The sequence below is a fragment of the Xiphophorus couchianus genome, chromosome 17 (genome assembly GCF_001444195.1).
Source record: "Xiphophorus couchianus chromosome 17, X_couchianus-1.0, whole genome shotgun sequence".
NCBI classification, from domain to species: domain Eukaryota; kingdom Metazoa; phylum Chordata; class Actinopteri; order Cyprinodontiformes; family Poeciliidae; genus Xiphophorus; species Xiphophorus couchianus.
Window position 1 is genome coordinate 17,012,809 of NC_040244.1, and position 25,026 is coordinate 17,037,834.

Below are 25,026 nucleotides of genomic sequence, written 5' to 3' on the forward strand. Positions count from 1 at the left end.
TGCCGGTGCCTATCTCCAGCTACGTTCCAGGCGGGAGGCGGGGTACACCCTGGACAGGTCGCCAGTCTGTCGCAGGGCTAACTCCGTTTAACCTAAATAAAATTCAATACACTAAATGCCTTCAGAAGTCCACCTCGGTGTCTTTTAGCCTCAGAATTAATCCAGCTGTTTAGTGCAGGTGAGTCAGAGAATGAGGGTATGGAAAGGTTTGAAGCAAGGCTAGGAAAAAAAATCTCCCAGAGCACCAATTTATCATCTTGAAATAGAATAGTTATGACACAACTGCAAACAAAATTTAAGAGCTTTCCTGTCCTAAAAGGCTGGAGTCCATATGTTTATTTGGATGACCTTGAATTTTAAACTTTGTTGTTCTTGCTTTTGCTTCGGTTTTACATAAAACAGAGGTTCGTCAGTGATCGTTTGAGCCTTTGTTAAATTTATGGTGTGTTTATGGAGCGAAGAAAGATAAATTACAGTTCTGGTCTTCTTTCATTCGTTATTGTGGTTAGGTGAGGATGTGATTTAGACTTTCCTACTTGACTTTATCTTTTCTCTGTAGTCTGATGGTGACTTCAGGTTGGAGACTTTTCACACTCAGATCAAAGAGTGACCCAGCTCCCAGGTGTGTGTGAGGAAGACGCCATGTTCACTTTTAAGACTACTCTTTAATTTTTTGAAAAAGCTTATAGTTGAAGTGACTTTTGTTGTCTGCCTTTGTTCTCCTCCCCTTTGCAACTGTTGCTGATCCGTTGATTTGGAACGCGCAGTATTTGAACCTAGCTGTCTCCGTCTTCTGGGTCGCCTTCGGCATCTGCTCTGCCTCTTGGCGCTTGTGGTACTCTGCTTCCAGGCCTCAGCTTCCTTCCTCTTGCACATTTGAGTTTGTCTTTGATTTTGCACCTCAACACTTCCGTATTCACTCGTACAATCCATCTAAGCATTTGCATTATGCCACTAATCCCAACTTTCACAATTCATTGTAGTTTTTGTTAATAAATATTCCTTTTTCTGCACCTTAACCACTGCATGGTTTTCCATTTTTGTTATGACCTTCAGCCAGATGTAACAACATATCATAGGCAGGTTAACAGATACATCTGTTAATTGGAGGAGAAAACAAGTCACCCAGAAAAGGCTGATTATCAGGGATCATCCAGCGGCTCCTTAAAACCCCAGCAGGTGATCAGGTGATTGCAACCAGGTGTAACAGACTTTGACATTGCTGATGTGCTGGAGTGCATCTTGCTTGAGATATGCACTCATGTTGAAAACCTTACTTGCACTAAATTGGAAATAACTTAGAAAAATGCACTTAATTACAAGACTTTACAGAACAATGTGCTATGGTTAACTTTACATGTAAGATTATAATTACATGATTATGGTAATAATAGGTGGTTATCTAAAGCAGGCTAGCCTGAGGCGTGAACTGAGTCTTACTCCATTCCTGGTGTTGCATCAGTTGGAAGACAGAGCTGGTGGAAAAACCTGCCGAGTTCAACCTGTAAGAAAATGAGAAAAAAACGTGGCTGTACTGAAGGGATCAGTTTAATGATAAGTAAAAAAGTCAACAGCTTTATCATACAGTGCACAGACTTGTATCAATAGGTTTGCAGGTAAGTCAAACTCCTTCTGTTTGCAGATGGCATCCCAAGCAGAACGTTGTGAGCCTCAGACATTCTTTACAACCTGACTGAGCTTTAAACTGTCCCACAGCTTTATCCCTGATTGGTTCTTGGTTTTCATGACTCTGTTTGTCTCTAACAAATCTTTGAGTCCTTCAAGGAATAATTGCATCTATACTCAGATTCAATTAGACACAGTGCAATGTGTTTCTGCAAACATGACTGTGACTTAATGGAAAAAATTGCTTCTTTGGATTCATGTGTTTAAAAACCTTGTTCCAGAAGTCTTGTGGTTGGCTGAGATATAACTTTCCACACCAAAGTAATGCTGTCATTTTCTTCTTAGAGAAGAGACAATCATCCTGGGATCCGTTCCAGACAAGCAGCCACCATGCAAGTCACACGGGTGTACTTACTTTTTGCACATTCTTATTCCATTGTGGCTTCCTCTTTGTTTTATTAAATCTGGCGTGTATTTTTACATACTTGAGGTTTCATTTAAATAACTTTAGCTACTGGTAAATCACTTTTATGGTGTGTCAGCATATGACTTTGGTTTTTGGGTAAATGTTGGTTAAAATGATTACTTTGTTCCAGGGAAATATAAAAACATTTTCCAATTCCTACAGCTCCTTAGTGTTGAAGTATTTCCCCTGAGGAAATACTTCAGCAAGCATTTCCAGCTAGAAACAGAAACAAGTTCAGCGTGGTGTGTGATTGTGTTCCAGAATATATTACTTCCAAGACACAATCAGAGCAAAAACTAGTTTAATATAGTTTTTTTAAATAGAATAGAATAGAATAGATCTCATTTGTCAAACTTCAATGCTTCAGATTGTTAAACACATTTTAATCTCAGGCAAAGATAACCTGAGGAAAAATAAATTCACTTTTCAAATGAGAATTTCTATTAAATTAGCTTTTCCAAAACAACCTGGCCCTTCACAGAACAGTAACTGTTGTCATTGTTAAAACATTAACTAACTATAACTAACAATTTTTTTTAGAAATCTGAGTGCAATTTCATTAACTACTCAGATGTTTAGTGTAAGAAAAACCCAATTAAATAGAACCTGTCTAACAACATGAAGTAGGTTAAAAGATTTCAAAAAGCTTTATACTAGACTTAAAGAAACAAGAACAGATAAGAAATAAAACAATTGACATCAATCAGTCTGTGTTATTGCTCTGTGATTTCAACCTTCTTCATGAACTAAGTGCAAAGTAACAAAATCGAAGACAGCTTGACAGTTTTTGAGAATATCTTCAAATTCACTTGTTTGCTTTCAAGAAGAACCTCTGCATGCTTTAATCAGCTAACTGCTGTGGAAACTTAAAAGGAGTAAACCTTGTGCAAATCTACCATGTGTCAAATACTGTTTGGTTTCCATTAGGCAGCCAGAACTCCTAGCTGTGAGTTTCCAGTGGGCTGGAAATCCACTGGGTATATGTGAGCCCATATACATGGGATCACAAGACCTGACCAAACCCTTCAATGACAGACAGTCATTCAGCTGGGGGTTTGAACTGTTTTCCTGCCTGGCATCACCTGCTAAGACAGGAATTCAGCCCGTTTTATTACTTTCCGCTTTTTAAAGTTTAAATGGTAAAAGAAAGTCTCATTTTAAGACCAAGGAGAGAATTGGTATTTTCTACAGTTGTTTTTGCTGGCAGACATGCATCCAGGGTGGACAGCATGACAGACTGCTAGGTGGACAGACTGCTGTCAGTCTCTTTGGTTTTCAGTATTTATGAAGTGATAAAACTTCAGAGCCAGTGCTTTTAATTTGAACTGGCATATGAAGCTGCCTATTTTCGTAAGAAGCAGTGTTGCCCAGATGACTATGGGCATGGTGCCTTCCGCTTGATATTTTTAGATGATGGATTGACCAGAGCTCTGTGAGATGTCCAAAGCTTGGGTGTTGTTTCTGTCCTAACTAAGCCTTAAACCTGTCCAGAATGTTCTCCCTAACTAGACTTGCTTAAGGAGTGAGTGTGTCACTCTATGGTTGTTTGTCTCATGTGTCTGTCCTTTGCCAAATGAGAGACCAGGGTGTTCCTTGACTCCTGTATTATAAGCACTGGAGATAGGCACCTTTGTGTGTGGTTTTATTTTTTGGATGGTAATAAAAATGATTGAAATAAATGAACTGTTCCTCAATCTGCAGCTGTGCAGCAGCCACCATCCAAATCTCTTGAAGATCCTGAACATGATTCCTTCTTCATACAACATGGCTGTTCTTAGATTTTTTTAAGAAACAGAAAAAATTTACAGTAGCATCAGTTGATCTTCATTGCATCCTCACACTTAGGGACTTACTTTAAGGTCAAAACCATATTTTCTATCTTCCACATTGGGTTGAATGTGGGAGTCTCCATTGGGGTTACAGCAAAGTGTGAGTGGGTACTTCCTGCTGCAGGTTTCTATCAAAGAAATGTCTTGTTCAAAATTCATCGTGTCCAAATTTACAGTTGAAGTGGATACCAGCTCAGCTTCAACACTACAGGGGCTAAAGGAATTAAAAGTAATTCTTCCAACAAGAAGAACACTTCATTTGCTGTGGAACTTGAAAGATCAAGTTTGATTTACAATCTATTTAAAATATTTAGAACGTACATAACTTTAATAAGAATCATGGGAGCCAAACGTTGCAAACATGGGATGTGCGGTACAGTAAGGCAGGGAGTTGACCTCTTGTCAGGAATTAACTGGACTTCATGGAAAGTGACATCCACCTTCCGAAGCATTTGGCTCCAAGAAATAAGTCAAAAATTACCCTTTCAAAGACCTATCAAGGGTTGACAAATTCATTCGTCCCCTTTTACTCTTCAGCACTCTTCCCCTGAACTCCGCCCCCTCTGGAGACCAAATCCTGGTCTTGCTTTTGGTCAGACTCCCTCCATCACTCATTAACCCTGTTCCGTCAGACGTACTGATGTGACAGCTATCAGATCATGTCCTGATCCCTCCATGTATCATTCACAATGTCCAATGCCCTCCATCAGCCTTTATCATGTAATGATTGACTTTAGTTGCAACATTTGAGACGTTGTGTCCAGGTCAAAGGAGAAGAGGGATCACATCCTGTATGAAGTGATAGTGCCTTTCAAAATCAGTCACAACTCTTAAGCTTCCATTAGATTAAATGGTGATAATAGGTACTTTGGTCAAAATAACATATAGCCCTGAACACCCTATCCCACTGTGAAACATGGTGGTGGCTGTACCATGCTGTGGGCAGACTTTTCTTCTGCAGGAACACGGATGCTGGTTAGTTGATGAAAAGATGGATGGAGCTAAGGGGCAACCCTAGAACAAAACCTGCTAGATACTGAAGAAGAGTTGAGGCTTCAGCTTCCAGCAGAACCACCACCCTAAACCTACAGCTATAGCAGATAGCTAATGGCTATCAGAACCTAATTATATCTCAGTATGGCCCTGTCAGAATTCAGACCTAAAACTAACTGAGAATCTGGAGCAAAACCTTAGAGCATAAGTTTACTGTCACTCCTCATTCAGTCTGACGGAGCTTGAGCTATTTTGCAGAAGAATGGGCAAAAATGTCAACTTTTAGATGGGCAGAGGGATTTCATTCATAAACTCTTCAAATAAAACTTTTCTTTAAACTTAATAAGGTTTTGGTTGTAACATGAAAAAATTATGAAAAGTTTTGCACAAACATTTAGCATACACTCAGCACTCTGTCACTATACACAGTATGGTTCTTTATTTTAAAGACTGAAGAACATGGTCAAACAGTAACATTTAACAAACTTAATTCCCACTATGATAAGGAACAATGGAAAAGACAAGATAAATAGTTCTCGGTGACATTCAGGCATTATCATACAAGATAAGTTAAATACTTAAATACATAACTTTTTTTAAATACAAAAGTATAACATATATTCACGGGAGCACTCAGCACTCCCTCACAGGGAGCGCACGTACATCTTCACAGACAATAAGACAACTTTTACAGGAAGCACCTCATCCTACCGTCACTAGCTCTTCAACATTGAAATTCAAGTTGTAGAAAAAACTGTCAACATGATTGCATTAAAGTGCTTTCCTGTGACCATAAAGAAGAACACGTGACACTCAAATGTGAAAACAAGAAAACAAGTCTGCTGAAAAACTAACACGAACATCACTGAAGTCCTATGAATCTTAGTCATGGATAGCCTTGAAACACTGTCCGTGGTCTCTAACCGGAAGCCATCGACTGTGGTAGGGTTTGCTAACGCAACTCCGTATGACGCAATGTGTGACGTCCCAAAAACATACTGTGAAAGCAAACCAGTGATAAGGCAAAACTCATCCAAAACACATAGAATGGTTGACAAGTTACATTTCGAGAAAGTAGAGAGATGTTTTTGTTTGTCAGTTTAAAAGTTATTTAATGATTTGTCACGGGACATTGATAAGTTCCGTTACAGCAGAGAGAAAGGCACAATTTACTTTAGTGAGGCTTTGAACACATTAGAGTTAAGACCAAGGAATTGCTGGCTACCATGACTTGATCTCTGGTCTAAAAGGATTATAGCCAGGGTGGGAAAAAAAATAGATGGGAGAAATAAAAACAGCGGAAAATACATTAAGAACATGGTACCATATCATGTGGGTCACATACTGCAAGGCCACTCAGTCAGTCAAGTATTTCCAGGTATTTGGTGAGATTTAACTAATGCTGTTTCAAGATTACAGAAAACAATAGGAAATAAATATCACACAATAATAATAATAATAATAATAATAATAATAATGATGATGTGAATAATAATAAAATGAAGTGACTCACTTTCCAACTCAAATAGTACTCCAACACTACTACATATGAAGGTCTATTAAAAAGTTTACATCTAATTCTAATACTAAAGATGCACCAATCAGAGTTTTGCTGGCCAACACTGATTTCTGGTTTTGATTGAAGTCTGACCTGTTGGTTCAAATTTTAACTGATTCTAATTTTGATTCAAGCTGCATCTAAACCTTATGATTTAGGTTATATGGTGGGTGTGGAAACATTAGGATTATAATCTTGCCTTTATGATGGACTGGTGACTTCTCCAGATTGTTTCGCGCTACTTGCCCAGTAATAGCTGGCATAGAGATTACACTCTATGCCAGCTCTTTGACATAACCCACTCGCTTGATGGTGGTTTCCTTAAACAGGATTAAATGGGTATAGAAAATGGAAGGCTGGATGGATGAGAACTTTAAGACCCAAACAAATTATACCTTGTTTCCCAGCAATTCCTGGTCTATCATCCACCCACCATTTCAGAGGCAGGAATAAATAGAAGACAACAAAATGTTGGGGCATGCATTTTGCTGGTGCCTGGCTATTTGTGTTCACATTTGAAACTGGGCACTGTTACAGCTAGCATTTTGGTCAGCGTGGTTTTCGTTTCAAACCCACATCGTAACACCATATTACATAGTTGGAAGTAAAAATGAAAGTAAATGTGTTTAACCTATTTCTGATTTGTCTACGTTCGGATCTTTGCTGTAGACTCAACTTGGATGACATAAGAGACTCAGGAGTTTAACTTTTAAGTTGTTGAAACCAGGAAGCCTAACAACATCTGCTAGTCCACTAAATAAAGAAGCTTGTTGATCAATTTTAAGTTATTTTTCTGATTTGATCTAACTGCTAAAATACTTTTTAAAATTATTTCTAGAGATTTAACAAGGATCCACTCAAACAATGAAATGCTAATCTGACTATAGTGTTCACTTTTATTTTCAACTGTGTGAAGCACAAAATTGAAACAGAACTTTTCTTGACTCAGTAACTAATCCCTGCATGCTGACTCTTATTTTCCTTTTCATGGTGTCTTAAATCACAATGTTTGCTGTAAGCCGTGGCTGTGGATGACCTCAGATTAAGTTCAGCTACAAACTCAAGGACTGTTGTGGTGATCTCCGAGTTCATGTTAGACACAGTGTATGAACTTCAAAGCTGATGGAGAGGTAAAAGGGTTCACTTGACTGTTGAAAAGGTATTCAGAAACACATTGATTTTGACAGGTCTCCAGTTCATGGTGCAGCTTCTAATCCACATTAGAGGTTTAGGGTGTGATCAGTGAACAGCAAAAGATCCAAAGCTATGAAGTTCAGTTGGCAACAAGAAGTACTCCACTGAATGGCACTGAAGACACAGCTCAATTCTTACTTTATCCAGATTAAAATGTGCCAATGTCAGCTTTTGGCTTCCTTTTAGCATTTAAGCTGAAGAGTCCATAATGTTTTAATGTCCATATTTTCCTGTGACGGAGATGGTCGATCCCTGGAGTTGATTTGGTCTGTTGTGATCTTAAAATGTAACTTTAAAATCCACCAATAAAGTACAAACAGTAAAAGCAGGAGACTTGTAAAATAAGTCAAAGCTGACTGTGCACTAGATAAATCCTAAATGCAAAAACGATAATCAAGACATTAAAAGACAAATACTGACAGACCTGCTATAGGGGCAACCTAGCTCATCCATAACTATGAGGGCTCCTAGGGTTAATGGGGGATGATTCTTCCCTGCCGTTCTGACCGATGAGCTGATACAGACGGTGGCTGAGGTTCTGTACTTGACAGGTTCCCAGGACACACCCCACTCTCTTAAACTGGGGATGCTGGTGGTGGTTTCTGCCCCCTTTCGAGTGTCCATGGCCACGAGATCTCTTAGCCCTTCTCTTGATCTGAAAAGCCTCATCAGGTTGTGCCCATGTCAGGCCAGGAGATGCCGTCCTCAAACTGGACGCTGGTGGGTGCCTCACGAGGCTTAACATCCATTTGCGGAATTTGTTTGCAGCTGGAGATGCTGGGACAGTGTTGGACTGACCTTCTGAGGGAGTGGAAAGCTCCTGTTCCTGGTCGATTGGTTCTTTGAGATGATTCAAGCTGGAAAGAAAAAAAAGCCGGTAAAAAGGTGTTCTTTTAGGTTTTTGAGATATAAGTGGATTAAGCAAACAGTAGTGGATGAACAGAAGATACAATGCAAAAATAAGCAGGTAACACATCATATGCAAGAAAAATTTGCATATTTAAGAATCAGAATCTTAAATGGCCAAAATCACAACACTTTAATGCAGTGCTGGCAAACCTTGAGTTATATGAAAGTGTTATATTCATGTAACACTTGCCCTCAACTTGAACATTTCAACGAACTAAGCACAATCCACTGCACCACGCCAGCAGTAGAAGTCTCCTCAAGCATTATGGTGCATCATGTCAAACCACAAAAAATGCTAAGGAATATTTTGAGGAACATTACAAAACTTCAAAAGCTCCTCAGACACGGAAAACGCCTCTTTATGGGTGGTTAAATTGCTGCCCATTTTCTATGCTTGCTAAGTCCTGCTAGCTACACTGGGGAGATGGCACTGCCATCAAGGAAGGTACAACCTCTAAGCATGATGCCAGTCTGTTAGAGACCCAGAACAGAAACCCCTTTCATTGTGTGATGTTCTTTACATGGTGTGATCAACTGGAAGGTCCTCAAACAGAATGAGGAGTTGAAGTCGTCCCACTAATATCAGTCCACCGAGACACCTCGAAAAGTAGTCACAAGCGAGTAACAATTACAAACTGTAAGGGATAGTAACAGATTTTTGAATGACGTGATGTATACCGTTAGAATACAAAGCAAAACATTCTAGCACACACTGAGGGTCATGGTCCAAAGATACACACAGAAGCACATCATCAAACCAAAGGAAAGGAGACCCTGAGATTCCCAAACCAGTCACCCTCCTTTCTGCAACTCCAAATCCTGTCCACAAACAGACCAATCACACTAGAAACTGCTTTAGTCTTGTGCTGAATTACAAACACAGCTCATAAGATCAGTATATCTTCCAAACTACATAATATTTTTTATCACTGAGTAATATGAATCGGTTTCTTTTGAAAGAAGTAAAAATTTTAGTGAGGCATTTATCTCCTATTGTTTTCTTTTAAGGGTTAGGATCAGCTAATACTGTGAAACTTTTAGTAAGAGTACCAACATCTGTTTATCTTTTGCATGTGAGCACAACTTTGTGCATTTCAACATGCCTGTCTCTTAATTGGGGCATAAAAGTAAATAGCCTTTTGATGCCTTGAATAGCATATTCCTGAGTCAGCCTTGGTTGCTACCTTTTTTACGTCGCCACCTGATTAGTGTTGGCTTTTTGTTAAGCAGGCACGGGATCTCATTATCAAGAAGCCTGATGAGACTTGTTTCAGTTTTGCTGAATGGTTCCTGGGGAAACAGAACAAATATAAAGCAAACCAGTGGAGTTTTAGTGAATCTGTGTACAGTAACGAGTTTCTTCAAGTTAAGAAGGGTATGTTTTTTATTTGGAGACTGTTTGACGTTTCGTTGATCCATGCATAAAACGCATTGTCTGGAACATGGACCTTGGGACAATTTCTCTGCTGGAAAGGACACGGTCAGCAAAGCAAGCAGAATGTACTGGCCTCTGAGTAAACAGTAGCAACATCTCTACCATCTGTTCGTTGTTTGAACAACGGGTATCGTTCTTACAACTTGACCTGGTAGCTCATCAGTAAGAGTCAAGCAGCTGAGTGTCTAACTTAGCACCACCAATGGAAAAAGGGTTGCAAAAAAATGACTACACCTGGCAGACGAGAAGTAAACCTTTATAATTCTGTTGGAACACTACATCTGAGCAATGCATCATATGTTTGCTTTTCCAACTACAAGAAAAAAATTGCACCAAGTTGTCTGTGGCAGACACCACAGCTGCTCCAAATATACTCAGTAAAACGCTGACTCAACACAAGCACTCAGACTTTACTCCCACTGAGTGGCTGAAAACTGTGTACCATTGAGATCTTGTTCAGTAATCTGGCACAAAATGGAAGGTCAATGGTATTCAAACAGGTATGGTAGCCTGACGAGGACTCAGTTGCCAAAGACGAGGCTGTTGCTGGAAAGACAGTTGCATAACGGGATGCCGCTTACTATTTTCAGATCAGGCTTGGTGCGCCATGGTGCCACATCACCCATCTAAACAATGGGACTAGTATTTAACTTACTGGACGCATGTCTTGTTTCTCTCTAACTGCAGTCACCATGGCATCTTGACACTGAAATTCATTGTGGATTTAAATTGGTAATATTTTGCATGACTCATACACTGACTCCACTATTGCACAACACAGAACTATAATCTGCGGTGCTGATGATTCTAGCCCTGTGGTTTTGATAGTTGAAGTCAAAAGTTTAAATAGGAACTAGCATCTGAAACCCTGTGATCAATAGACAAAACATTCAACCACATCATCAGATTAGTGCTGCTCCTCACAGCACATACACAGCACATGTAAAGTCACACCTCTGCAAAATTGGTTTCCATGTGGAAAGCAGCTCTTTACGGATGCCAGAGTTGGATTTTGGTCTAAGACGATAATCCAGAGTGGAATTCTCCCCGTTTGGTCACTGCTTTCACCCTGCTCAACTGTAACTGTTCAATCCCAAGAAAACATGCACAGAAACCTGAAATACCTAACTTAAAATCCTTATATTGTTATTATAATTACTAATTGTATAATAATTACTATACTAATAGTAATTATTATAATTAATAGTTATAATAATAATAATAGCACTATTATTATTATTATTATTATTACACATACCCTGTGTGAGATTAAATCTGTCTGTTTCTAAAGGTTGTCTGTAGCTCACTCTTGTTTTTCTCCATTAATGATTTAATTGGAAAAAAAAACATGACATCATGTGACCTCATACTGCTTAAACAAACCTGGACTACAACATAAGCACCCAGACTGAACTGTCATGTGATGCAAACTGATGCGAACACAGTGGGGCTCGAAAGGGGTCCAAGTACAAATCTGTTTGGCATGCCCTTCATCTCAAAACAATGAATTGTTTAATAGGTAATCTGTTTTGTAAAGTGCTCAACAACCAAAACAACAATTTAGTTTTGGTGGCACACCACCAAAGATATGTACTGATGCTAAATGTGGGTGAAAGGTCATTGTTCTTAGCTAGAAATATTAGCTAAAACGTCCGGGTTTTGACATATTTTATTGAGGTAAATAAAGATAAAAACTGGTTAACCTAAAAAAAAAACATAAAAGAAAAAATCTAGCAGAAAATGAAGGGTATTTGCTGCATGTGATCAGAAAAGCATGCAATCGCTCCTAGTTTGGCAAGCGGCAGTTCTGCATCTTAAGGACTTCTTTAGCATTACCTTATCAGGTTACAGAGACAGAATGTGGACAGAAACAGAACATGGAAGGAATGACAGAAATCCACCCAGCGTCTAAGAGGCGAAAGAAATGTAGAATAGTTATGTCTGCTGTTATTCTTCAGTCAGCATGTCATGGTAACAGGACATGATGTGCTCATTGGAACTGGGAGTAAGAGTTTAGTGTCATAAGAAGAAAGCAATGGAACATTTACGACCAATTATGCTCGAAAGGGGAAGTGGCAGACTGAATCAAACTGGGAAAAAGACACGTCTTTAGGGACAGTGGAGGGATTAGGACTCTCTTGTTAAGCGGAGACGAGATGGACTGAGGGGATTAAGGTGCTGGGCAGGTGAAGGTTTCAGCAGCAGGTGTTCAGCGCTTGCTCACACACATCAATAGGCAATGAGATGAGATGGTGCTGTGTGATAATGCTCTGCCTCCAACAGTGTTAGATTATCAGCACAGATGTTTGCTTTATTATTCTTCCAAACCCTCTTGCTTAATTGTGTCGGGCATTTGACGTATGCATAGTGATGAGGGAATTTTTCTCCAACTTTTCTTAATTAGAGAAAAAGAGAAGATTTCCAAAATTTCCTGAGTTATCTATTGGGTTATATCCATATTTTTTCAGTCACAAAACTTTTTCATTTCCTACTTCAGTCAGAGACTTTGTTCAAACTGAGCATTTACTTTGCTTGTTTCTGGTATCAAAGTGTAGAAAGCTTTTTAAAAGTTACAGTTTCAAAGGTACAAATTCAATTATACTATTCCTACAGTTTAAATCCCTTTGAATAAAAAGCAAATGAATTAGTGATGTTCTCTCCAGATAGATAGAGAAAGGCAGCCTACAAAAAAAGTTACATTTCACAGTTCATGTCTGGAATCAAATAACAAATAAATATTATATATATAAATATATATAAACTTTCCCATATTATTTAATGCTACACTTAGGTCTATCACTTTTAAGTTGCCTTGTTGACTCACAAATGGATGGAAATACAGAAAAGTTGCCTCTAAAGAAAACAAAATGCATCTTCTTATCAGACTCTACCAGTAGAAGGCGCCATTTACAGTCATTCGTCTACAATCACACACGTTACTCACTGCGATAACATTGTAACACGTTTGTATAGCTGCTGACCCCGCACACATCAAACTGTTACTAAGACTGTAAGACTGTAGACTGTTACTAAGCGCTCTGGTTGTTGCCTAATCTCTTATGGCCGGGCTTTGTGACTAAAACCCCTGCAGTCTAAAAGGGCGGAAAAGAACAGGTACCATTTATCGTCACATTCACGATAATCCATTATGGGGCTCCATTCATGAAAACAAACCGGTTTTCCCTCCTTGTGTAAAACGACGTAGAAAATGTCACACATGCTTTGGGGATTTCAGTGTGGAGGAATAGTACAATAGAAAATACAGTGAACTTCAACTTTAAATTCAGAATGTGGGTCATTTTTTACACTGGAACTGCTAAATGAATATTATTTCACCTCAGAACTTAGTCCATGACCTTATCAAATGCTGTATAACTTTTATAATAATAATAACCAAGAGTTTCGAACTATTGTGCTATTTTAAGCATTTCAAATATTCGCATTATTTTATATTTTAATTTTCATAATAATGAAATTTTTTTTTTTTTTTTAAAGTGTTTTATTGTAGACAGCCTTTGACTTTGTAGAGCTCATTGTCTGTGAACTGCACGACATAACAGCAACCACTCACGCTCATGTGACTCTTTAGACACGCGGGCAGAAAATGAGAGTTAACCAAACTAGCAACAAACTTTAGTTCAAGTTCTTGATCTGTTACGCACCACCACACCGGCAGAAAACCCATATTTTCAACTCCTTAAATTAAAAACAAGACAATTGCAGAAGTGGCTTGTTCCTACAAGGTTTCCGACTTGCAGCACTTCCCGTGAACTAATTTGCCGTAAAGTAACAGGTGAGTAAATGTTTATAAACTTAGCCAATCAGGTGTAGCTTTGTTTTATCGTCTAAAACAATTGTATTAGTGTGTTATTATACCGACAACAGCAGCGGAAACAGTAGTAAAGCGTTATTAGCCGGTAGTTAATCTTGTCGTACCTGTTTCCGTCAGGACGCTCCCCGGCCGGTGAAGCCGACAGCTGCTGGAGGGAAAGCAGGCTGATGCAATACACGACAAGCGGGAGGAAGGACCTCATCTCCGGATAAGCTTCAACTGTGTACAGCCTCTCTCTGCAGGAGTTGGAGGGGGGCTACCTCTCCGACTTCCAGACCTCCAAAATTGGAGGGAGAGCAATAAATAGATAATTTATATAATAATAAAAACGTTATAGCAAAACGTTGAAGCTGAGAATTCCAACTTGGGCAAACTGGAAAAGAAAAGAAAATAAAAAAAGTCAATGTTTTTCTTTTTTCTAAAAGACAATGATGGTAAAAAGTATATTTAAATATAGGCAGATTTTCTTGCCTTATACAAACTGAATTCTACATTAACTTTAACTGCAGAAACAAAATAAAAACAGAAAATCTTTGTCTGAAGGATTACCTATTTACTCATAATCCACACATTATGCAAAAATAAATTGTCTTACCTTTAATGTGGAGCTCAGAGCATGGAGTCAGTCAAAAGTCTTCTTATTCCCACGATTCCAATCCTGTTGGTCAAGATCAAGTTCCAATGTGAAGTTGAGTGCTGACTAACATAGTGGATTTAAATAGAGTGGGTGGAGTTACAACTAACCAGTATTTTACATCTTTGGAAATTTTTACTATTCTGCATTGCACTGATATAAATCCAAGAGATTCTATAAAAAATATTATAAATTGCAGTCCATGCCCAAAGGCAATATAACTTCTGTAACCTTAAAAGGAATGAGCTCAAAAAGTAAGCAAACATTATATAAAACTGAAAGCATAAAGGCTTTCTCTGTAAAAAAAATTAAAAATCAGCACAATAAAATAGTTAAACCTGCTGAATAAGTTTAGTTCTATACAGAACTAACAGTTGAAACAGCTAAAACAGAAAAAAAAATTGTGTGTAGCATTATGTAGGTCAGAGATTTTCTTTGATTTGACGCATACATTTCAGAATCCTTAACACATTTATGTATAGGCTACATTATGTGAAAAGAGACACATTTTCTAATTTTATAAGCTTACACCATTTATTTTCTATGGGATTGTGTATTTTTCTGGAAAAGAGAGATTGCTGTAAAAGTTGAGTGGTAGAAGAAGCTGAAATTAACTCCAACAGGATCTAAAGACTGTTTAAGCTTTACAGTTAATATAGTTTTGTTAAATTTGCTCTAGACTAAACATCAGCTGTAAAGTTTCAGTAATGAACTGCAGGTAGCTTTGCTAACATCCTTTAGCGGCATGTTGTTGCAGGTTGATTGTGAGAGGGGTGTCGTTTATCTCCAGTGGTCATTGGATGGAAGGACACAGGCCATATTCCCGTTTCAAACTGGTATATTCCTGAAGACTTTTTGCTATCATAATCCACCATGTGCATGCTTATGAAAGGAAGCTGCGTTTTCAAGAAATTCAGCCGAACCCCTCTCCTGTCTCTTATCATCGCCTTCAGCCAAGTGTCTAGCACAGATATGACCAGATGCAGGAATCTTCCACTACCTCCCCTAATGCTTTTGAGTTTCAGTCATAAGTCGTTGGGAGGCATCACTGTTAAATTCCCACACATAAACATTTCCTTCACTTACAGTATTTTATTGCTGTTGTCATTCTAGCTCAGTGGTTCCTGGTAGGAACTGGTCTATTGTCAGTATGATTCAACACTATAAAGCATGCCAATGTTGTTTGCATGCTATCTCATTGAATCATTCACTAAGACAGGTACGGTGCAGGTCTAAACACATTTTTCTCTACTTTAATTAATGACTCAGATCTCATATCGGCTGGAATTTTTTTGTTCTATGTCCAAATTCTCCTTGACTAGTCTTTGTGCTAATAATAACATCTAGTGCTGCGTCAGAGGCTGGTTTCCAAGGAACCCTGATGAAGCTGTTGTCAACGTTCTAGTCAATGCAAACCTCTTCATTTGGCTGAAAGAACCTAAAATTGATGGGTGATCAACAGACCAACCAGTAGACCAACCAGTACACCACTGGTTGGCCTGTAGTTTTCAGTTGATTGATCCACTTGCTGATGCAATATATAGATAACAAATAAAGCATAGTGACTCACAGACCGATGGTTATTCTGCTGCTAAACCAAACAGGTTTGTGGACATTAGTGACTGATCAGACAGCCATGTTCTTCATCCTCATGTTCCGTACTGTGGAGGAACCGGTGCAAAGTCAATGACCCTGTTCAATCACCTGGAGTTCTTCATTATGGGAAGCTGTTTACAAATGATGAAATGAATTAGAACTGCCATTGAATTGTAGTGAATGTGACTGAATTTGAATTGCTGTATATGATTGAAATGATGTAATATTATACCTCTGGATCTGTTTGTCTTGTAAAGTGTCTTAAAATTACATTTGTTATTATTGGTGGTGCAATATTAATAAACTGAAGGTTTGAATATTTAAATCCAACATAGATAAAGAATTGTATTTCTGAAAAATTATATGCATCTAGACATGGAGTAATCAAGTAAAGTTTGTGGATTATATAAGTTGTGTGACATATATGTGTTGCTTAGATTGCCTCTCCATATTGTATGTTACATGTATGTAGGAATGAAGGGAGTAAAATGGTGTATGTTAAAGTAGCATGACAGGGTAGGATACGTTTTCCATAATCTTATGGTGAGATTATGTTTTTCTTCAATCCCAAGAGATGTGATTTCAATGCTGTCTACAACTGTCTGCCTAATGCCCCCAAAATGATCAACAGAGTTAATGAATTGAAATGACATCAGACTGACATGGCACTTTTTGGGACAATCAAACACTCTTTCCAATGAAATCAGTCATTCCCATTTACACACACATTCACATGGCAAGCTACAGCTGGGCTGGGGCAATCTGACAGACACAGAGATGGCCTGGGGACTCAAACCGGCAACCCATTAATCACAGGACAAACTCCTACCACAATCATCTCCATCACCTAGTCACAAAATAGGTTGTGCTGTGCTGCCACTGAGGCCACTTCAAGCATCTCCTAGATGAGGTGGTTTTAATCAAACCACCTGAAAGAACCTAACAGAATTTCAGGCCTCAAAATGGTAAAATGAAATCCTACATAGAAATGACTTTGGGTGCTACAGCATTATATCATATTACCATATTGAGCAGAGAGTCAGTCTTACTGCAAGCAGCTTGTCTTTATATGAGTGAAAGGCAGGTAGATGTGCTTTCACTTTTAAACCACCTGTGTGAAGGTATACATTGTTTTGAGAGTCTTCTTTTCAACTTTCTTAGGGGGAAACATGCACTTCTAGCAGAGACAACCACAGCATGTACCAGAAGGGAAGTGAAAGCTTTGCATTTTAGGATTTGCAGAAGAATGTGTGAGCATACCTCAGCTTTGCATATGACAACAAAAACCATCAAAAAGAAAAAGACGTCCCAACACAGATATCTGAAAGTAACCCATTGATCAATCAGAGCTGGTTGAGAAAATAGGCCACGTCTTTGGTGGTACTGTTACTGATTCTCTGAATCTAAAGTTTCAGCTCTAGATTCAGAATCCTTTGAGCGCTGAACACATTCCTCCTCTTTACGATTGATCTCTCAGTCGTGGCCCGCCTTTACTGTTGTTTTTGGCGGCAATTAGCAAACATGACTCACTACTCTGTGAAGCAGACAATTGTGGGACAGAGTCATTTATCTGCGACTATGGAAATTGCCAGAAAAGGAAAAGCTGAGAGAATGCAGTCAGTTGATCAAAGACCAATCAAATCAGCCCTTTATCTCGATCTTTTTGTTGTCTCTGTTGATGTGTTTGAGAACAGCAAAGAGCCTTTGAATGACAGACAGTAGAACACGGCTTACTTCATGAGATGGCTGAAAATGCAAATTAGTATGCTTCATTGAGTGCAAAAGAGAGCCACTGAAAAAAGTGGAACAAGTTCTCACAGGTATGGAGCAACATTCTGCCTTTTATTGATCAACACAAAAGAAGTAAAATAAGTTAATTAACAAGAAAAGTCTAATCCTATTTTAATAACTATTTACGTATGTGTGAGAATTATTGACCTCATTGGTCATGAAGTCCAGTTTACATTCCTCTTCGCTGAAATGATAAAAGTATGAATCTCTTTCTGCAATTTAATTGACAGTGTAGTTTAATTTTTGTTAATAGTAAACATCTTGGGGAGTATTCTGATGTGATCAGACAGCGTACATGTGAGGGTGGCAATCAGTTCCTGCTAAATGAGAACAGGTACAAAACAAGCAACCAGCCTGATGGAGGAAATGTGGCGTGAAGAGGACGAAGCTGAAGGGTCCAGAGAAAGAACATCTGCAGTTCTCAGGAGGTAAATGGTTCTTCATAGAGGACACTGAGTTCCTCTGGTTTCCAGCAACACACTCATTTACATGTAGACAAACGCTGAAGATATTTTTGTCCTCATTGGTCATTCTTTATTTGAAAACATTTACAAGGCCACCAGTATATGAGCAGCATGTGTTCAGTCTGTATCTTCCATCCTGGCAGGTTTCGCTGTTGTGCTTTGTGGTCTTGACTTGAACCAACATTTTTGTCTTTGTTGATTTTTATGAAACAAATCACTAAATGTGTACATGTCCGCCAATTAAAATATCAAATTAAAGTTAGTTTATAGAAACAGTGAAACTCATTTTGTGATTTTACTCGTAGAATGAAGTATTTCAACTTCATATTTCTGTCGGTTTTGATGATTTTGGCTTAGGGAAATAAAAACCCAAAATTCAGCTTTTAAAAAAATGATTTTGCATAAGACAACAATAAGAAAATAATTTTAATACAGAAGTATGGCCCATACTGAAAATACTCGCCTGATGTTCCCTTTGCTTCATGAATCTTCCCCACTGTTATCTAGGCCGTAACATACTCATGATTTAAAATGATCACGTTTTTTGTTTTTATTTATTTTCATTTCTTGTTTGTATCATGTAATATTCTTATTTTCTGCTGAAACCCAAGGCAGAGTTTTTGGTTTGTAATATCTGAAACCCAAAAATCACAAAAATGAACAGAAATTAATGCTTGAACTATGTCCCTCTGTGTAACAAATCCTTATATGGATTTCAGTTTTTAAGTGAAATTTCCTAAAGACAAAATGTTTTTGATCATGTTTTACATCAATACACCATAGAATATCAAATGTAAAAAACAGTTGGGTAAAAATATCCATCTTGCCATGCTCAAATTATTTTAGTTTTAATCATTTAGTGCTCGTCTTTGTGGCATTTTTTTTGCAGACCTGCTTCATAGCAGCAGAAGCTGCTCTGTGGTAGTCTAATACTTGCTGCCCCCTAGTGAACCTCATGTTGCACTAGCAGGAGACACTTGGTGCTGCAGCTGGATGAGGATAACATAAAAATAAATTAACACAAATTCTTTGTGTATTCCAACAAGTAGAAGCTGTATCTTATTCTAATGTCTTGAATTTAAAAATAGCTTATCCTATTCCAAACACTACATCCACGTGAAGAATCACTTTTCTACTGTTATCTTGTTAATCGTTGGCTTAGCAGCTTCAGTAAGTTTTATTGACATTATTTTAGATATTATCCAGATAGGTTTGTTTGGAATGGCTTAACACAAGTATGAGTGAGAGCAGAAAACTATCAGGACAGTGTTGTGCACAAATGAGGGATTAGATTTCACTGTGAGAAAGATGAGATGGAGAGAAGGGCTGACACTGGAGATGGAGGCTATTAGCAACAACTGCAAATACAAACCAGCTCTGCACATTTCTGTTTATTCACCTTCCATCTATTTAAAACACAATGTAAATTCAGAGAAATTTATATAAGAAAGAATAGGTCGCATCATGTCCATATAATGCGGATCCAAACAGTTCAGTTTTTTCTTACAGTCACAACTGATGAAGTCTCAGGACACTTTGCAAGTCGAATTCATATACAGTGAAACAAAATCAAATTCCATCTAAATCAGTTCATGTCCATACAGTTTTTTCCACACTGTAAAAAGAAAAAATAATGTCTCTAACTTACGTTAAGATAGGTTGACGGAATTTTGACGTACAGTATTTGTATAAATCACAGAAATCTTTTTGCAATGCTGTAGATTCTCTTCAAATTCAGACCAAATTGAAAACAATCCAGTTTATTTCTAATTATAGCACCAAATGTTACGATATTAATATTCAGTACAATAAAGTCTAATTGAACATGTAATGCCCATTGGTAAAAAAAATAAATACCCATTCAAAAAACTAAACCCAAAAAATCTCAGTAATTACATTTGCAGCAATGCATTCTCCATAACAAGCACATGGTGACAGTGGAAAGTAAGAACTCTCTATGAACAATAAGAAACATCCAGTAGAACAGAACCTCAGAGCTGAAGACAAAATGTTTTATTTAGTTACTTAGTTAAATGCTAGTGGACACATAAGATCAGTCCTCAGAATATTATATCAAACATCTGTCACAAATGAAAATATCCCACAACAGCTCACACCTTAAGGTCTCACTATTTATTTATTTTTTTTACTTTTTCATCTCATTTTTTAAAGCTAATTAGAGAATTAGTTTTTTTCCCCACATGCCAGTCAGGAAAAAAAAACATGACTGATCAATATCTTGCCATGCCAAACAGAATTATGGTTGTTATTTGCAGGTTTTCCACTCAGTAATCAATTTGTTCTCATGCAAAAATACAATAAAATACTAAATATTGCAGCAAAAATAAAACAATATAAAAATAAACTGTTAAAAAATATATAAACAAATAACTTAAATGACCTTGTTTCTACAAGATTTAAGAAGGTAAGTACAGCAGCCAGTATTTTGGTTCATGCAGTACAGTTACAAACAGTATGTCCTGTTTTGAGATTCTTCCAGCAGAAGGCCTCTTTTCTCCAAATGAACATGGTGTAATGGGTTCGGTCTGCATAGTTACATTAAAACAAGCTAAAATGCATCAGACGTATTTTAATAATAATCCATCAATACAATACAAGTCAGCACAAATCTCCCACCACTGTTGTCAAGCACAGAGGTGGAGGTCTGATTATATGGGTTGGTTTTGGAGCCTCCTTGCAGTCATTTGCCCCTTTCCAATAACATCTGCAGGTAGAACTTAGACACATTTTTGTGTGAGTTTTCTGAAACAATGTGCTCCACTGCCATAAGGCAAAGTTGTTACTCTCCCATTTGGTGGTTCAAGGGAATGTTTTAATAATTTTATAGTTTGTGTGACCAGTAGGGCCGCTATGGAGTGGTGCTTTATGTGGAAAACCTGTTATTAATGAAGAAATTAATAACAGCTGGGATGGGAAGCAGAATGGAAGCTGAGTCCAGATGAAAAACAAAGAAAATAAAGGAGAAATGAAACCTGAGCAGCAACAGAAATAAGTACTGCTCCAATAAAACAAATCCAGAACATAAATAATGAGAAGAGCTGAATCGACACAAAGAATGAACAAGATGTAAGAAAACAAACAAGAAAGAATTGATCAAAACAGAAAATTATTAAGGCTAAATGTCCAAACAACAAAGGGTCATAAGACCTGATACTTGGCCCAAACATGTTCATCCAAACACTACAGCAAATTCACAACGTAAAGACTGAAAAAATTGAAAGAAAAGGGGGGGGGGGGGGGGATCAAAGTGTTACGATAGCTTAGTCAAAGTTCAGACCTCAGCTCTGGATGTTTGACCAAAACGGGTGTCCGCAAATATCTCATTGAAAAGGTACTTTAAAAGTCCAAAGAACAGGGCCTATGATTTTAAGCTTAGCTATAATTTGATAATGCCAAAGAAACAACCAACACTTCCCATATATTTCTCTCTAATCCTTACATGGGGCGATCAACACCTTCATGGAATTTTTTCTTTCATGCTGTTTGTAATAACAGCAGGTTGCCACATTGCTTGTGTGGGCTGATGCTGAAAAGCTTCAGTCACCACACTAAGACATATCAACCCATTCTCACTCCCGACTTGTCATATATTCACTCTTTGGCAGGTTCCCTTAGTGTCACATGTTGACGCATCGGGTACCCGCTTTGGATAGCCCTAACCGTAACCCTAACCCTAACCTCTTATTTGTTCCTAGATTGTCGTTTTTGGATGCTTAGGGAGCTGTACAGCATTCAATGAGAGAACCCTTCTCGTCAGTGACGCAAAGGGGGTACCCGACGAGTCAACATGTGACGCAGAGGGAACCGTCCCAAAGTGTCATTATATGATGAGTGGGGAGTGAGAATGTGTTCTCACTTGTGCATTCTTCTTTGCAACCTGGATATATCACTGTTTTTACATGACACGTTATGTAACACAACATATCATCTAACTGTATCTGTGCAGACAAAAGGTGCAACAAGGAAATTAAACTATAACTGTGAAGTCTCTCTTAGTCATAGTTGAGGAAAAATACACCACTTTCTGGAACATGAATCCATTTTCAGGAGATATGTTTCACCTGAGCAGAGAATAAGATGGCTGCTGGAACTAGCCTATTTAGAGATATGATGTGCATTAGGCCTTCAAACCACTTCCTGTCTGTTGGTTAGTCTACAGGAAATCACATGACTGCTGCATCCTGCTGACAGTGAGTTCATGCTCTGATTGCATGCTTTATGACTATAAAGCCTGAAGAATCAACGATGGGCAGAATAGAGAAGCTTTCTTTTCTTTGATTCCTGGAAATGAAATCAGTCAGAAAAAGATGATATATAAATAGTAGATGACCAGAGCGACTGTAGCTGCTTACTTTTAGGAAGATGGTTGAATATTTATTAGAATTTCTAGTCCTTCAATTAAAATCTATGCTGACAATTATTTTGGACACCAAGTTTGGAATTGTGCCAATCATTTCACTTAATATTATCATTTAAAAATTGCCTATTAAAACAGCACTGTATAACTTTTATAAATAATAAATTTTTTGCATATTTTAAAAAACTATCACCATGTCGTGAAAATACTCTATATGAAACAAATGATCTGTGAAAAACTGGAGCTCCTCTGCCTTCTCCCTGTGGTCCAGAGCAAATATACTGCTCTGACAGAAACAACCAATCAGAGCTGGGAGGACGCTGTCAATCATTCTTGCGTATGTGCTGCTCATACCCTCCCCTTTCTTTCTGCTCTGGTTCATCACAACAGAGGCTGCAGTGGATGCTCAGGCTAGTTATCATGGCTATTGATGACGGCAGATAAATATCTTATTAAACAAGTTATTTCTCCAACATTAGCACATTTAGCAGCACGTACAGGAGATTGTTTGACAGCATCAAGACACGCCTTCTAGCTCTAATTGGTTGTTTATGACAGCGAGCGGCTTCTTCAGAGAGCAATGGCAGCACTGGGGGGAGATCTTTTCACAGATAATCTCTCTCATAATAAACTGTCACGACAGGGGGACAATTTTAATGTAATAAACATATTTTTGTAAAAGTTACATATTGTAGCTTTAAAGTAGCCTGGTAAAAACCAGTTTCTTGTTCTACGGTACTTGGTTCGTCCAGAGGGTCTGGGCTCTTGGTTGTTGATAAACGATTACGTCCTAGAGGCTCGGACTGTGTCGAAGTTTTAAATTTTACCCAATCGCTAACGTTTGTTAGTGACGTATGTAAAGTACCAGTTCATCACTATGAAAGCTAGCCAGAAGTTTCCTGCGCTGTAAGCAGCCATCCTGCAATACATAGAGAGAAGTGTTGATCCAAACCAGGCGGCTGTTTATGTTAGTTTAATATTTGGAAGTGTGATCAACACGGACTGAATGGCTTCCCTCACTTCCTCCACTGCCATCGTTAAACTACATTCAGACTACGATTCTAAAACAGAGCAGAAAATCTACTTTATTGTTCACAACTTCTCCTGGTGTTTACTGATTTAACCTACCAGAGAGAATTCAAGTGAAGGGGAGAGAGCCCACACTGTGCTGTAAGTGAGAATTTTTTTGAGCGGAATTGAACAGGAAGGTAGCTCTAGGTAGCTCTATTCAAGAGTCAAAAGTAAGGCCATCTAAAATTACATGAGCAACTTGAAATTGCCCAGTCCAGTCACAAACCCAACTAAATGTGGGTTTGGGACTTGAACAGAGTTGTACACAAAAAATTGTCTGTATATTTACTGGATTTAATTTTTCACCCCTTTTAAAAATATGAGGAATTAAAGCATTGCCACAGAATGAAAGACTTAGAACAGGATATGCATTTTTAAACACAACTATGTACAATTATCATTTAAAAAAGCAGCCAGCACACACATTTTACTGTATTGCCTTTATCTCTGTGTTATTAGTCAAAATACATGATGAATTAGGGTTTGTTGGTGTTTATTCTACTAACAACAGCTTGCTACATTTCGTGGAGGCTGAGGGTGAGAAGCTCCAATTACTTCACCAAGACTCGTCACTATAATATAAAAACCAGTTCCAGTGGATGTTATCTCCTGCTAGTGCAGCATTGGTTGTATTTCTTAAATAATGGTCTATTTGTTTTAACCGCTGAGCCCTCAATTACAGATAAATGTGACGAAAACAAACAGTGTGGAGTTTTTAGTGATCGTGGGGGGGGGGGAAGCATTTATGAAAAACTTTATATCCAAACCTAGGGATTGTTTGTAACCAGAGTGTAAGTGTGTAAGTGTTCTGGATCAAAGGTCAGATGCAGGAAGTGCTGGACATCTCCTGAATTTACAACAAAGCTGACAGCCAAGGACAGGCCACATGGATATGAGCCATGAGGCCTTCCTCTCACCCCACTCTAATGTTATCTACACATCCATAAGTGTAACTCCAGTTTTTAAGAACTTTACATAACTTCAGTTGCTCCTGAGCAAAAAGCCAAGCAAATTTTTTGTTATTTTCAAAAAATGCTGCTAGAGGTCACTTAGCAACACTGAGATACAGTTCATTGTATTTCAGTGAACTGATTTACTGAAATACATTAATTTTCAAATAATATTCATTAGTATTTTAAGAATGTTCACAGAGTAAAAACTGTCTTGGAATTAGCTTTAAAATAAGATATTTCCATTTATTCATATTTCCAATGGATTTCTTAAAATGTGTAAATGTTTAATTGGCCTGT

General features: G+C 38.0%; 1 protein-coding gene and 1 long non-coding RNA gene across 2 annotated transcripts; one reads left to right on the plus strand and one right to left on the minus strand.

Moving 5' to 3' along the window:
- Window positions 1-5,330: 5,330 nt before the first annotated feature.
- On the minus strand, window positions 5,331-14,079 carry adm2a (adrenomedullin 2a). The gene is made up of 2 exons (XM_028044354.1): window positions 13,947-14,079; window positions 5,331-8,523 (listed from the first exon to the last, which is right to left on the minus strand). Exons 1-2 carry the CDS (start codon window positions 14,042-14,044, stop codon window positions 8,112-8,114), a joined length of 510 nt encoding a protein of 169 aa, XP_027900155.1. The 5' UTR covers window positions 14,045-14,079; the 3' UTR covers window positions 5,331-8,111.
- On the plus strand, window positions 8,530-14,377 carry LOC114161192 (uncharacterized). Its single transcript, XR_003598957.1, has 2 exons — window positions 8,530-13,803; window positions 13,960-14,377. It is a non-coding gene; the product is annotated as an uncharacterized LOC114161192 (long non-coding RNA).
- Window positions 14,378-25,026: the final 10,649 nt, after the last annotated feature.